Raw genomic sequence first — 14,446 nt, forward strand, 5'->3', positions numbered from 1 at the left:
CATCAGCCTGTGTAGTGTTTTTTTCCGTAAGGGACATTCTTTTTTAACTCAGCTGCAGTTTGCAAGACAGTTACTGATTTGGGGCATGGCTTAAAGAGCAGGTGGCTTAAATTCACATGCTGAAATGGAGCTGTTTAATGTGTGGCATGGATGAATGAGGTACCAAAAGCCTGAGGAGGCTGAGGGGTACCTGAGTCCCTCGGTGTTCTGGAATGAATTGCCATGGGAGGCAGCAGCACACGTTTGCAGGCATTAAACCCTGTCTGCCCTGCAGCAGGGAGCGCATTAGGAGCAATCTGTTTTGAAGGGAATTGGTTTTTCTGAGAGTACAGAAGAAACAGCAGCAGCTGCCAGAGCGTGTTGCGTGGTGGAGACCGTGCTGGTGCCCCTGAGCCCTGGACACAGTGGCTCACTCACATCCCAGGCATATGGTCTGAGGTCATGAGCATCCCCAGTCAGTTCAGGGAATGCCCTGGAATGCCCATTCCTATGCCTGCACAGAGCCACCTTCACCTGTGATGGGAATTGGTGCCCTGAAGCTGATGGGCTCATCCTGGAGTTTGGGTATGAAAGTTGAAAACTATGTGATTCTGGCCGTGGTAAAGCTGAGGTGCCCCTGGGACCACACAGAAATGGTTGGCTGGGGGTCGCGTGCGGCAGAAGGACGTGGAAATCTGGATCTGCGTGGCATTCTGCAGATGTGAAAGCTCCCTGCTGCAGTCCAGACCTGGCCAGGTTTGTGGCCCTCTGACCCCTGTCAGGCACCAAGGCTCTGGAGGTGTCAGCCAGTGGGATATCCTGGCCTGGATCTTCCTTGGGCCACCCTCGGGAGCCAAGTGTCTCCCTTGAGAGCACTGGGTGGTCCTGGTGCGTGTGGGCAGCGCTGTTCCCTCCATGGCTCAGTGTTTCCCACTGCAAGGAACAGCCTGGTGCTGCTACCAGAGACATGGCCTGTGTGAAAAGGGTGCCTTATGGGTCTCCTAAACGCAGACTTAATTTTAGTTATGAATACTGCAGTGTTGAATAGGCAGCGACGTGAAACAGAAGCACAGTGGGGGTGTTAAAGGGTGGTAATAACATGGCTGTCATGAACTAGTGTTGTTGGGAACAGGCTGTGCTGCCTCCTTTTAGCTGCAAAAATGTGCACTTGCAGGGAAGCCAAAGGAGCTGGGGCAAAGGGAGGGCAGGCTGTGAGGGAGGGGAAGGAGCACCCAAGGTCTGCAGGGGCAGGGCTGCTCCCTGTGGCAGAGAGCCTGGGGATTGCCCCATGCTGGGAGCTGCCAGGTTGGACCTGGGGGTGCTGGGACAAGGAGCGAAGCTCACAGAGGGCCTGGGGAATCTGCAGGAGGTCCAGTGATAACTGGCAGCATCCCATTCCTCCTCCATCCCACTGGTGCTCTGAACGCTACTGCCTTCAGTGTGGGATCAACTCTGAGAATATTTTCCTAAGGCACTGCTTGTCCTTCTTTTTATATATATATATATATATACATACACACATTACTCTTTACCAGGAATCTCTCTCCTTAGTCCCTTGGTGTTTCAGGTTCCTGTAGGATGCTCCCTAAACCCACTTTTGGTGCATTTGTTGTCTGCTGATGATCTCCATCTCTCTCTGCTCTCTGCTGTGGTGCTTGGCCCACTCATCTTCCAGCACAGACCTGCTCTTGGTGAGGCTTTGACCTCCCTTTCCCAGAGCAACATTTGGCTCTGGGAAAGCCCTGCCAGATGCAGAAATATCTTGAAATCTGCTCTGCCACAGGGTTTGCTGTGACCACGAAGAGCAGTTCTTCAAAACCTACATCTTCAAACACTTGTGGACAAAAATCTGTCACAGCAGATACCCAATCCTCCGTGTCCAGTGTCCTAGTGCTAAATGGTGTCGGGGCCTCAAGAGAGGGACATGTGCTTTCTAATCAGTGGGTTTCTCTAGGTGGGAATTACAAGGGTTGCAAGCCACATCTAGAGGAACCATCTGCAGAAACTTCTGGAAGGTTTTGGGTTCTCTGATGCTGGTTTAGGACCTCTTATACTGTTGGTTTTATCCATAGAAGAGGGAAACCTCAGTCTTTCCTGAGCTGGAGATGGTGTCTCCAGCCTCCTTTGAACTACAGTAGGGATGGGGGATGGAATCAGTAAAAGCACTGGTGTGAGGGATGTGTTTCTTTATATATTAGGGAATATGAGATTAAAGCCTTGCTCACCTATATACCATGGTGCCTGTTATTTCTGGAGATGAAAAATATATGCTAATTTAACAATTTAGCTTGTTAATCTAATAATCCTGCCTTCTTTACTTAACGTCAGACCTATTGTGGAGCTTCACTAATGGAATTGCAGCTCTCCCAGCTGCATGGCCCTGATCAGAGCTTGACTGATACAGAAACACTTCAGTCCTGAGGTCAGCTTTGTTCCGTCAGCACAGAGCATTTAGCTTGGGCCTGTGCACTTAGAGTTGTCTGTGGTGGGAGAGGATTTAGGCTTTTCCAAGGGGAAGCTCTGGTTGATTGCTTAATCCAAACTTGAAGTGTTAATCAAAATGCCCAGCTGAGAACCAAAAAGAAAAAGATCCACTTCGTTCGGTTTCGTTTTGAATTTTTTTGAAAGTTTTCCCTGATTTTACTTTTTGAAACGTTGGAAAAGGTGATGGGTGTAAGGGGGGGAGGACTGGCTATGAGTTGGAATTTGTGCTTGTCCTGCTCAGTGAAGGTGGTCTGCCCTCCAGAAGCAGCCCAAAGGGCTGTCAGCAGGCTGGGCAGAGGTGAAGAGCTGTGTTCAAGTGAGCAACCAGGGTTCTGCAGGAGAGCTCAGGAGGGCAGAGGAGCAGCTCTGGAACCTCACCTGGCTGCAAAGGGCAGAGGTTTGGCTGCAGTAAGGCAGAGGGAAGGGGGTGAATCCCCAGCCAGGGTGAAGGCCTGGTCCCCAGTCTACAGAGCTGTCCTGAGTCCCCAGTGGCTTGAAATCTCAGTCCCAGTACTGGGTTTAAGTGCAGGCAGCAACAATAAGGTTTGGCCCGTGTTGGCTCTTGTTTTAATCAAACAGATATGTTACTCTTTGTTAAAATAAACATTTTTCCCATCCTGTTATATGAGTCACTTTTTCTTAGCTGGGCTGCTATGCAGAGTATCCGATGTTTTAATTACCTTCTCGGAGACGTGGACTTACTTCAGATGTGTTTGAAGAAATGTGTAAACCAAGTGCAAAGCTCGAGTACGTAATTTATAAAACAGCTTCTTTTGGAAACTGTTGAATTTTCACACTAGAATAAGCCTGGGTTTTATATCAGTAAGTATTTTAGCCCCTCAGACTAGTTTGAAAGTGGATTTTGGCACCCTCAAGATTGTTTTCAGTGGGAAACCAAGTACATAAATGTGCCTGTACTCTGTAAAAGCTGAGAACAAATCACACCAGGTGCTATAAAATGGTCTAATGTACTGCAGGATGGCAGTTCAGATTCACAGCTCCCGTTGGAAGGCAAAGTTCCTTCCTTCAGGAAAAGTTGGATGCAGTTTTCAGTGCAGTAGTGCTCATGTGCCTTCTTGCTAAAAATCTTGGGTTGAGACCCTGAATTGTCTTAAACTGCAGGAAAACAAGGAACTGGCAGGATCTGGACCGTGGACCTGCTTGAAATTCTGGCCCATCCCAGGAGAGGATTTGCTGCAGAAGGACTTGGATGCAGAAATGGAGCACGGAGGAGATGAGACTCACCAGGGAACACCTTGGATGGTGTATGTGCAGAAGGAGGGCTGGGCAAAGAGTTTGTCATAGTCAGCACTTATCAAAAAACATGGGTCAACATAGAAAACTGAAGTGGTGATTTCTAACCTGGCAAAATCTCTGGTGTCCTGTGCTGTTCATGTTGTAGGAAGAATAAGTTGGAGGTGGTGGTGTCGAGGATGTGCTGTTTGGAGGCAGGAGTTACAATAAAAGAGGTGGCTGTTGGGTTGCTGGCACCAGCTCAGTATTTCAACTGCAGCAAAAATGTAATGGAAGAAACTTAGCTGGAAGGCTTCTCTCCTGCCAGAGTGGTAATATTCGGATTTTTATGAGACTTTTTGTTACTTGTCTCAGTTCACTGAGATTTCTGTATGAGACAGAGCATTCCTTAGGTTATAATTCCTCAGCAGTGTTGTGGTCTGGTCCTAATAAGACCATTCACATCAAAATTTCACCAGTGCCTTGCAGAAACACCTTAATCACACTAATATTTACATGCAGCATGACTAAGGGCAGCACAGAGTGGCTGGATCCACGAGTGTTTTGCTTTAAAGTATCAGACCTACAACGTGGTTGCTCCATTCATTAGATGCCTGCTGTGGGGGTTATGTGTGTGTGGGGCATTGGATGCTGCCTTTCTCAAGAGAGTGACAATTCTGGTTGTGTCCCACTGGCTGCAGCAGGTGGTGGTGGGTCATTTATTTTGCTGAATGAATAAGAGCCAACAGCAGAAGTTAAGTAAATATGATGGGATACATTTCTGGGTACAGAAATTGCAGTTTTTGCTTAGAGGTGAAATCCATGCTTGTGCAAGCAAAATTTTAAAAAGCAACAATCAATCATCCTCTTTCTGTCCTTAAAAAGTAGACTTGAATTTTGGGCCAGGACATGCAGTTGTTGTGTACAAAGGCTGATGCTGAGGCCAGGGTTTATTTATTTAGTAAATATTATGCCTGGATGCATCAATTGATGTTTAAAAGCTTTTACCAATGTTTCCCATCATGTGCCGGTCCACTACACTTTATGGAGTGTGAGGACCACAACCTTTGAAGAAAAAAAACTCGTGATGCCTGCTTCATTTGCAGAAATTAGTCGTAATACTTGACATTATCAAGTTAGTGATAGTTGATATAACATTTTGAGAGTAATTAGGAGCATGGGTTTATGCTCAGATGGGTGTTTAATTAAAAATTGTGGCAGCTTTTAAGACCACGCTTGAATAAGCTTGAGGCTGAAATGTGGGTTTATACCCAAGTGAACCCTGACAACAAATCTGGAGAGGGTGAAAACGCTTTAGTAGCTCCAGTTTCCTCCAAAAACATTGGTGGTTGTGTGATCTGAAGGCTCAGAAGTGGCTTCCTTACTTGGGAAGGATCTCATCCTCCTGAAGGCTTCGCACCCTCTCCAGCATCCCCAGGGTTAACTCCCAAGCATGGGGCACCAAAAAGCTGGAATTTTAAAAAAGTAGAGATTTTCTGTTGAACTTCAACATTTTTTGCCTGTCTTGACCCACATCTTTGGTGTTGAAGGAATAGAGGTGACCCCAGGAGTAGGACTTGGTCCTTGTGTGGTTTTATCATGGAAGGCCCTGTTGGGGCAATGATTTAAAAGAAAAAGCCAACAAATTTTGATGGGTGGAGAAAATGCAGGAGGTTAAAGCATCACAACAGGGGAGGTTTTGCATTTTTCTTGCTACCCCAGTCCTCATTTTTAACCTCCTTACATCAGTGCAGATTCACAGTGGACAGCTTAGCAGTTGCAGCTCATTAATTAACAATTTCATCTTCCAGTTCTTGGTGTCTTTCTCCAGCCTGTCTGTATCTGTATTGCAAATCCAAGAATACCTGCAGTAGGGTGAAAATTAGCTGGTTTTTCTAAACTTTTTTGGTGGTTTCACTACAAGTCTGAAATAGGTATGTTGAATTAAAAGGGATAGTTGAATGGTGAGGAGTTGTGGTTTCCTTGGACGGCTTCATCTGCCAGGAGGAAGCTGTTTAATCCATTGTTATGAACAAACTATACAAAAAGCCAAACCTTTGTTAGAAGATCCCAGGCTAAATACTTACTGGTTCTACTTCGCCTGATTTTTGCGTGACTAAATGTCCCTCATGGCTCACATTAACACATGTTTCCAAGTGGTTTGTTTTGTTTTGGTAAATGCCTACTCAATAGTAAGTCCTAACCATCATCTGTAAATATCTGGAAGGCACACAAGGTGGTTGCAGATCCTTGGGAGAAGGATGCCGTGGGCATGCAGGGCTCTGCTTCCCCTTGGCCAGTGCCAAGGGAGGGAGCAGCACTTCGCCACAGCAGGGCTGGGGCGTTTCCCTAAAATACAAAATGAGGTGGTGATGCATCAGGTGAGGGTGGGTATAACTACTGAACACATGGGGTTGCAGTGCCCCAGCTTGCTTCCCCCTCTCTCCTCCACTTCATGGCAGGTGCGTCACGCCATGGTTGTGTCCGAGCGTTTTCCCTGCTGGTGCTCCGTTGGCTTTAATTGAAGCGTCAGAACACACAGGGTCTTCCTGGCCAAGCAAACAGGGATGAATTTAGGAAGAGGAGGCTTTGTTTCTGCAGATTTAGCTGTCTAAATAGATGGTGTCTGGCCATGTGCCCCTCCTTCCCGACGGCCGCATCTAGGGGATGCTTCATCCACAGCCCCAGTGCTGCTGGGCTGCGCTTGATTTTATTACTTTTTATGTTGCACATATTTTAAATAAAGCTCTTTTTCCGTTGTTAGAACATGCGGCTGCTCAGGACATATAAATTTTGTTAATAAATGAGCGAGGAGCCCTGGTGGGTGAATTGGCTTCCTGGTGAAGTCATAAATTTGGAGAGGATGATGCCGCCTTGCTCCGCAGCCGGCGCGTGGGTTTGCTTCCCAGCACCGTGCCTGGAAACCTGAGGGACCGGGGAGAGAGAGGTTCCCGTGTCTGGGAAGGCGAGATGGTGTGGAAGACCATCTCCAGCCTGCAGGAGGGCTGGGACACCTGGGTGCAAACCCCAGCTCATCAACATGCACACTGGTGGGGGGGCAGGAGGAGCCTGCAATTTAGGAAAAGCTCCTGTTTTTCCCTGTTTCTGAAGTGCTGTAGTTTGACACCCCACCTCTGCCTCTGCTCCTTGTTGCGTCCTTGGAGTGTTAATTATCAAAGCTGTAGGTCAGAAGCTGCCACTCTCTCTGTGTCCCCCGTACCATATCTCACATGATGGGGCCTTGGGCAGCTCCCATCGTAAGGAGTGACTGGGAAATAGGGATGCTTCCCTTTGCCTCCCAGCTCTTCTGCCAGGATCAGCATTTGCTGGCTTTACTGGAGGAGAAGCATCAGACTTCCTGCTTTGGAATCAGAGCACACGCCCTCAGAGGGTGTTTGTGTGTGTGGTTTGATATGAGCAATTTTGATATGGTGTTGTGTCTTCCATTGCTCAGGAGAGGAGGAAAGCCTGGGAATTGCCTTGCCTGCTAGCACTTGTGTTAGTTTGAAGACCTCATCAATAGTTGGAGCTCTTGTATTTTCCATATCGCTTCCAGGCGTTTTTCCATTAGGATTAATGTGGTCAAGCACTATGCAAAAAACAACCCATAGCAGTGATTTGCTAATTTTTCAGTAAAAAAAAGGACCTAATATGTGTCCAGTGCCTTGGTTCCTGTGCTGGTTCTCAAGCATCTCCTTTAGATGCACATTCCCTGCCTGTGCCAGCACTGAGGATGGGGCCACTTCCACAGCCCAGAAGCAAATCTGCTTTTAGAATCCTACCTAGCCTGTTAACCAGGACTTTCCCAAAATAAATGAATTATTGGTCAGAGTGTGCATATGGTGCCCTGCAGGCCAGGAGTCCCTGGTGTGTCCCCAGATCCATGAGAGCCGGGGCTGGGACACGAGTGGACCAAAGGCAGTGCCAGCACATTCCCATCATCACAGCCCCAGCAGCCCATTTCCAGCCGAGTCATGCTCTGTGCTCAGGAGAGGCCCTGAGCTGGGTTTTTTTTTTGCATGGCTGAGCATTAAAGGATATTTCCAGCACTTGTTTGCCAGGAAAATACAGCACTGAAGGCCCTGTACTAATTAATTGTAATGGCAGGAGGAAGGGGAGGGAATTGCTCTCCCATCATGGCTGCTGTGAAGATTCTCCTGAAAAAAAAAGAAAAAAAAAAAAAAAAAACCACAAACAGAAAATGTGCAGATGCTACCAGGACAAGGAGATTGTTTAAGGACATTGTGCACTGCAAGGAAAATATTGTCACTGAGCAAAACTAAACAAACTTCTCCCTTTGCTTTTGCAGGGTCGTCATGTTAAAACAGGCCAGCTTGCTGCTATTAAGGTTATGGACGTCACCGGGGTAATGTATCCTCACCTTCTGCATCCTTAAATTACAGATAGGGGTGGAAGGGGATGGGGTGGGATAACGTGTGGGGGTTGGTGGAAGACTGGTGTTCCTGGGAAGTAAATCCCCTTTGTCTTAATGTGATTTGTGCCATTAAGATGTTTTGGTTTCGATGAATACGTGAGAGAAAAATGAATCTGCAAGAGTTTTGGAGATTAGGTGGTTTTATGCTGAAACACGACAACATCCAGTTCCAGCAGTGGCTCTTTTAAATGCCTTAATAAAATCTGAAGAAAATCATGGGGACCTTAAAGACCCCACGGTTCCAGCCCCCTGCCATGGGCAGGGACAGCTTTTATGAGACCCAGTTGCTCCGAGCCCCATCCAGCCTGGCCTTGAACACTTCCAGAGATGGAGCAGCCACAACTTCTCTGGGCAACCTACACCAGTGCACCACCATCCTCACAGGGAAGAATTTCTTCCTTATATCCAAAGTAACCCTGTCCTTTGTAAGTTTGAAGCCATTCCTCCTTTTCCTATCACAGGTGCCCTTGACAAAAGTAACAACAGGATCGTGTATTCATAAACACATTTCAGTTTCTCTGTATCCATGTTTTTCACTAAAGAGCCTTTTGTTCACCAAAACTGTGTACAAGTATTGTTATGAATAACTTCATTAGGCAAGTTAAATAATTCCTGTGCATCCTACTGATAAAGAGGAACGAAACGTACCAACTCTGATGGCATAAACGTGGCTCTTTTGAAACTTGTGTCAGATTAAGAGAACCAAGAATTTACAAATTATGAAATGAATAACAGAATTTAGGGGAAAGAATGGTTTCACCATTTCCCAGTGGCCACAAAAGAGTGGAGTGGCTATTATCCCTGAAAACCTCAACAGCTGCATTTAGGAAGGTGACCTGAGGACACTTTTTATTGAATAATTTTTTTCAGAGTGCAGTACTATGCCTCCCAAAGTTCCTGCCTACAGAAACTATGGCAGGCTTGGGAGTAAGGATATGTTTTGCTGTGTTTGGGGTGTTGTTTGGTGTTTTTTTGTTGTTGTTTTTTGTTTGTTTGTTTGTTTGTTGTGTTGGTTTTTTGTTTGTTTTTGTTATTGTACTAGAATAACGCACTTCAAAATTTAGGACTTGATTACAGTCTGCTCACCTTAATTTTTGAGTTGGTGTTTTGAATTAGATTTCAGGAGCTCAGCACATGCAGAAATGACTCTCTGTGAAAGCAGGCAGCTGGCCTTCAGAGTATGTTTTGAAATAACTTAGATGTTATGGTGTGGTATTAATATCTGTGGGACCTTCATCCAGGTTATTTTTGGTGCTAACAGGTGAAGTGATGTGTGGAAACGAGTCTGTAAATGTGAATGAGATTTGTTCCTGTTTATTTGCAATATCTACAAGTGCCATTTGTCTCGTTCCCGTGGGAAGCAGGCTCTCAGGGAATAGGCAGACCCACCAAACATAAACCCATGGCATAAATAGCAGCGAGATTCCCATGGGATGAAGTCTGATGTTAGAATGAATTTAAGCTGAGAAATCAAAATATTATTTTGAGGCCAAACATGGGCTTAAATTTGAATACACACTTAATTCAGTGGTTTTAAAATATCATCACTTCCAAGCAAAGATGTTGGAGAAAAGTGCCTGAAATCTTGATCCTGCCCAGTAGTAATTTCATCCCCATCTTTAATCTGATGTCCCTGACCTGAAACTTTACCTTTCAAAGCTGGGCTTCACAGCTGAACATCCAAGGTTCAGATTTATTTACCTTGAACGTCAAGGTAAAATCAGATTTTAGCACGGGATGTGGTTTTTGGGTGTTTAATTATATTCCCCTTAGGCTACTTTTAGCCAGAGTAGTCTAGTTCAGAGCAAGACCAGGCTTGGGAAGGACGGGCAGTGACCACAGGGAAGACAGTGGAAATCTGTGCTGGGGTAAGGGACTGACTGTGCTTCATAGCTTTTGGTGCTGAAGTCAGATCTAGAGCCACATTCTCCAGCCAATGAAGAATTGCTTCTGGAGTATTTTCTCAGGCTGGTCCCTGCACTGTGCCGTGTTTGGCGCCTGGTCCAGGCTCAGTGCAAAGGCTGCTGGTGAAACCCCAAACTCAGTCCTTCACCTCCTCCTGACACACACCAATTTCAGTGCTGGTGCTGTTTCGTTTGATCCAGACCTTCCATCCCACCTGTTTTTCCAGGATGTCCCTGGTGACAATGTGTCTTTAAGAAGTCAACAGAGAACAGAGCTGGTGTGGCCATCCCAACCACAGCCATCTGCAGCTTTCGGAGAGTAAAGTGCAGGTTGGGTGGAGCTCTGAGCAACCTGATCGAGTGGAAGGTGTTCCTGTCCATGGCAGGGGGCTTGGAACGAGCTGTTCTTTAAGGTCCTTTCCAACCCAAAGTATTCCATGATTCTGTGTTCAGTGAGCTCCCAACCAGTGTCTCATCCTGACCACGTGCCTTGCACTAAACCCCTAAAGGCTCCTGACAATGATGCTTTGTTTAACTCATTTCTGCTCTTGCTAATTATCTCAAAGGGAAGATTGCAGCATAGAGGCCCTCAAATTACAGCACTTCATCGGTTTGGGCAGCCACTATCTCAGAATTAAGAGTTTGGATTAATTTTCCGGGGGCTGGCCCTGCTGTTTGCTGCGTGACCTACTTCCAGCGATGGATGTAACAGAATCGATTGATGGAGGCAAAGCGTGGCAGCAAAGCCTGGCCTGTGGGTTTTGTTCATTTTTGGGTTGGAGTAGGTGCAGCAACTCGCTGTGATAATTCCATTTTCTTCCCTCCCTCGCTGGATTTGCTGGTGGTGATTGCTGGCTGTAGCCCTGCTTGGATCAGGAGGCACCAAGCATGGCCATGCAGATGCAGACATGCCCTCAGTTGCCATCCCCAGCTCTGATGCTCTGGAGGGTTTTTTTCCTGGATTTTGAGGTCTTCAACTTTAAAGAGGGACCCGAGACAAAACCTTAGACCACATGTCCCTGGGGCTTGTCTCCATTTTTGCTAGAGAGCCAGCCATGAGGTGAGGGATGACTGAAGAGCTGGCTAGTGGTGTTCAGAGACCTGCTGGGATTTTATGCTGAGTGCTGCTCCATGCTCCCAGCACTGCTGAGCATCCAGCTCCTGTTTTGTTGTTGTTGCAAGGGACTTCAGTGAAGAAAACCCATCTCTTTGGCCTGATAAAGTGATGTGTTCTGTCCCCTGGTTTCCTGGACAAATGAAAACAAACAAAGTTGTTTTGACTACTTGAAGAAGAGAGGTGATAAAGGTCTTCTAAAATAGTCCCCAGGTTTTCCTTGTAACATTGGGGCCCATTTCTCATCTTCTTTGGTGTTTATACCCTCTGTGTTCTTACCAAAAATAAAACTGGAGGTTGTTCATACAGGCTCCCCCTGGATACTTTTTGCATTTGTTCCTCCAATCCTCATCCTCTCTACTCTTCCCTGAATCCTCTTAGAAGAGAGTAGCCACTAAGTCACTTCCTGTGGTATTTTGGGAAGAAAGATGGGTTTCTGCCTGAGTTGTGTGACACCTGGTCAGGGGGCACTGCTCCTCGAGAAGCTGTGCTGTTCCATGGGGTGTCTCGGCCTCTGCCCATTTGGAAGTCTGAGATTGGGATGAAGCAAGTGAGGGACACGGGAGGAATAAAGGAGAATGGAGAATGAACAGCCCTTCTGGTCCTTTACAATAAAGCTCACTGACATCAAGGTTCTAACTGCTGCCTGTGGAACTAGGGTAACGCAGGTATGGTCGAGCCTCAGAGCAGCACGAGACTGGTGTTAATTATGATATGAACTGTAAAAAAATTAGTTTAAAAAGGTGGAGGAATGTCTAAACTGCTGAAAACACGGGATTTGGCTGTGATGTCAAAGTCTGGCACTGGTGCACCTCTGGATGGAGAGCACATCTCCATGTGAGGGTTCGATTCCCAGCCAGACCTTGCTTTGCTTGCCCAGCCCCTCGGTGGGTTCTTACACCTTCAGATACCCAACTGTTTGGGACTTCCTGGGGCTGTCCCTCCTGCAAAGTGTGGAGCAGCACAAAGGGATAGTGGGTCACTGACCCATGAGAGAGAACTGCTGCCCTGTTCTGGAGATCCTCTTGGGATCCTGCTCTGGAGGAGATGACCTGATCTGAACTCTTGGGAAATAACCTGATTTCCACACCTCCTGAAGATGTCTCCAGTTCAGGGTTCAAAAACGTGGCAGGGAATGTGGCAAAAGCATGTGTTTTCTCCTTAGCTTTTGGCTCAAGCAGCAATCCATTAGTCTTCAGTCCAGCTCTCAGGGTTCTGCTGCAAAAAGTGGCTGTAGAAAATGGTGCAAAGAAGCTTGAAAAAGGTCGGTCAGGAGTGGGGTGCTTGGAAGTTCACCCACGTACAGAGAGAACAGGGAGCCTGTGAAATGCTGTCTCTTAATGCCTCTGGTTTTGTTTTTCTTTTCTTTTCACCTCATCCCAGGATGAAGAGGAAGAGATCAAACAAGAAATTAACATGCTGAAGAAGTATTCTCACCACCGAAATATTGCTACTTATTATGGTGCTTTTATTAAAAAGAACCCACCAGGAATGGATGATCAGCTCTGGGTAAGTTGCTTTCTTTTCTTTAAAAAAAACTTGCATTTGACAGAAATTATTTACTCCCTGTTGACCACTTAACAGCACCTGTCTTGCACAAAAAGCCTTATTTTGCATCCATCTTTTTTGAAGACATGCCTTTGAAAAGGCTCTTGCTGCACTGCAAAATGCTTCTCCATTTTGCCATAAAACCTTTGCAGGCTGATGATAAAACCCTTTTTATTCTGAGGTGTCATTAGCATTGTCTTTGTTACAATGTGCAGTTGAAAATTATTCTGTCCTATGAAAATAAATGCATCAAAAAAACAGTTGGAGGGAGCTGGGAGTGTCACTGGGAAGATGTAGGCTGGGGGGAATGCTGGGTGCACGTCATTCCTGCCAGCTCTCAGAGCTGCCTCTTGTGCTTCGTGTTCCACAGAGCCAGTGCAGGTGAATAAAGAGGATGGGGACGGTGAGGGGAGGGCAGGGAGGTCTGTGGCTGTTCAGCCATTTCAGTGAAGGTGCCTCATGTTGCTGAAGGGCAGCAAAAGCTGCTTTGTGTCTCCATAAGTCCTTGGCTGCCTCCTCTCCCTGCTTCCCTTGTTGGTGGCTTCTCAGTTATTAATTTGGCATTCCCAGACTGTGGAGGATAGAGTTTAAATCTACTGTCTATCTCTGGAGAGAGACGGAGCATCAGAGCCCACCCCTTGCTGGCAGCTGATGCTCTCAGGGCAGGGCAGTGGCTCTGCAGACAGGGGCTTCCCAGGAATGAAAAAATTAATTGAAGTTAATTGTGCTCTGTGTCTGAGCTTGGCTGTGCTGGTCAGAGTCTCTGGAGCAGCAGTTTGGAACCCTGCTTTCCTTGGGGCAGCATGGAAGATAAGGCTGTGTTGGAGTGATCCTAAATACAACGACCTGGATGTTGTCCTATGGCCTGGATAGCGTTTATTTCTTCACAGTCTTGTAAATCCAGTCGGTTCTGTGTTACCCATGGGTGGTTTCCAGAGCTTTTCTGTGCCTGAGCAAGATTACCGGAGCATAATTTTTCATGGGTAGCAAATATCCATGGTTCATCTGGAGACCATGGAGATGCTGAAGAGCCAGCAGCATGCTCTTCCTTCCTGTAGTTTCTGTACAATATAGACTTTATTTTAGCAAAACATTCAGTGACTTCAGCTGTTTGCCCCTGCATCCACATGCTAGAGCATCTATTGGGAACGGGAGGAGTTCAGAGCACATTCCTCCCAGGACAAAAATGGAGTTGATGGACTTCTGTGCTGTTTTGTTCCCCGAGACTTTCTGGTACAATGAATTATTGGAAAGACTTAGGAGCTTGGACTCCAGGGGCTTTTCTTGCTTGGATGTTCATGTTATTTTTGGTGGGAACATGTTCCTTGCAGCTGGCCTAGGATTCAGCAAGGAGAAAAGCTGTCAGGCTGAGAAATGCTTTTTCATCCAGTGAAATTCCATTTGGCTTTAGCTGGTTTATAATAATTTAAAAAAAAAAAAAAGAAGAAATAAAAAATTAAAGCAGCCCATAACATTTCCCCTTGTACTGCAGGAGTGCCTGGGGGGAAAACCCACCATCTGTGTGCCAAAGCCCTCAATAATAAGAGGAGCCCTCCCCAGAGCTGGGCTCTGCTCACTGCCTTTACACTGCTTGGCTCTGGGGTTTGTGTGCTCTGACCAGAGAACAGGGTTTGGTTTTTGTTGTTTTCTTTTTCTTCAACTACAGTAGAAAGGGCTCTTGGCATACACAAGTGTTAATAGAATAATGCTTTTTAAATTGCCTATGCAGAACAGCCCCAACTTCCAGAA

At 46.4% G+C, this 14,446-nt stretch overlaps 1 protein-coding gene across 3 annotated transcripts in view; it reads left to right on the top strand.

The window, feature by feature from the left end:
* TNIK (TRAF2 and NCK interacting kinase) overlaps positions 1-14,446 on the top strand; it is a 151,591-nt gene that overhangs the window by 70,755 nt on the left and 66,390 nt on the right. For all 3 annotated transcript variants that reach the window (XM_050308683.1, XM_050308684.1, XM_050308685.1), the window contains exons 3-4: positions 8,006-8,062; positions 12,533-12,658. In XM_050308683.1, the coding sequence (XP_050164640.1) occupies positions 8,006-8,062; positions 12,533-12,658 (183 nt within the window). The remainder of the gene's footprint in view (positions 1-8,005; positions 8,063-12,532; positions 12,659-14,446) is intronic.

This window comes from Myiozetetes cayanensis, unplaced genomic scaffold (genome assembly GCF_022539395.1).
Source record: "Myiozetetes cayanensis isolate MyiCay16 unplaced genomic scaffold, myiCay2020 scf13, whole genome shotgun sequence".
Taxonomy (NCBI): Eukaryota; Metazoa; Chordata; class Aves; order Passeriformes; family Tyrannidae; genus Myiozetetes; species Myiozetetes cayanensis.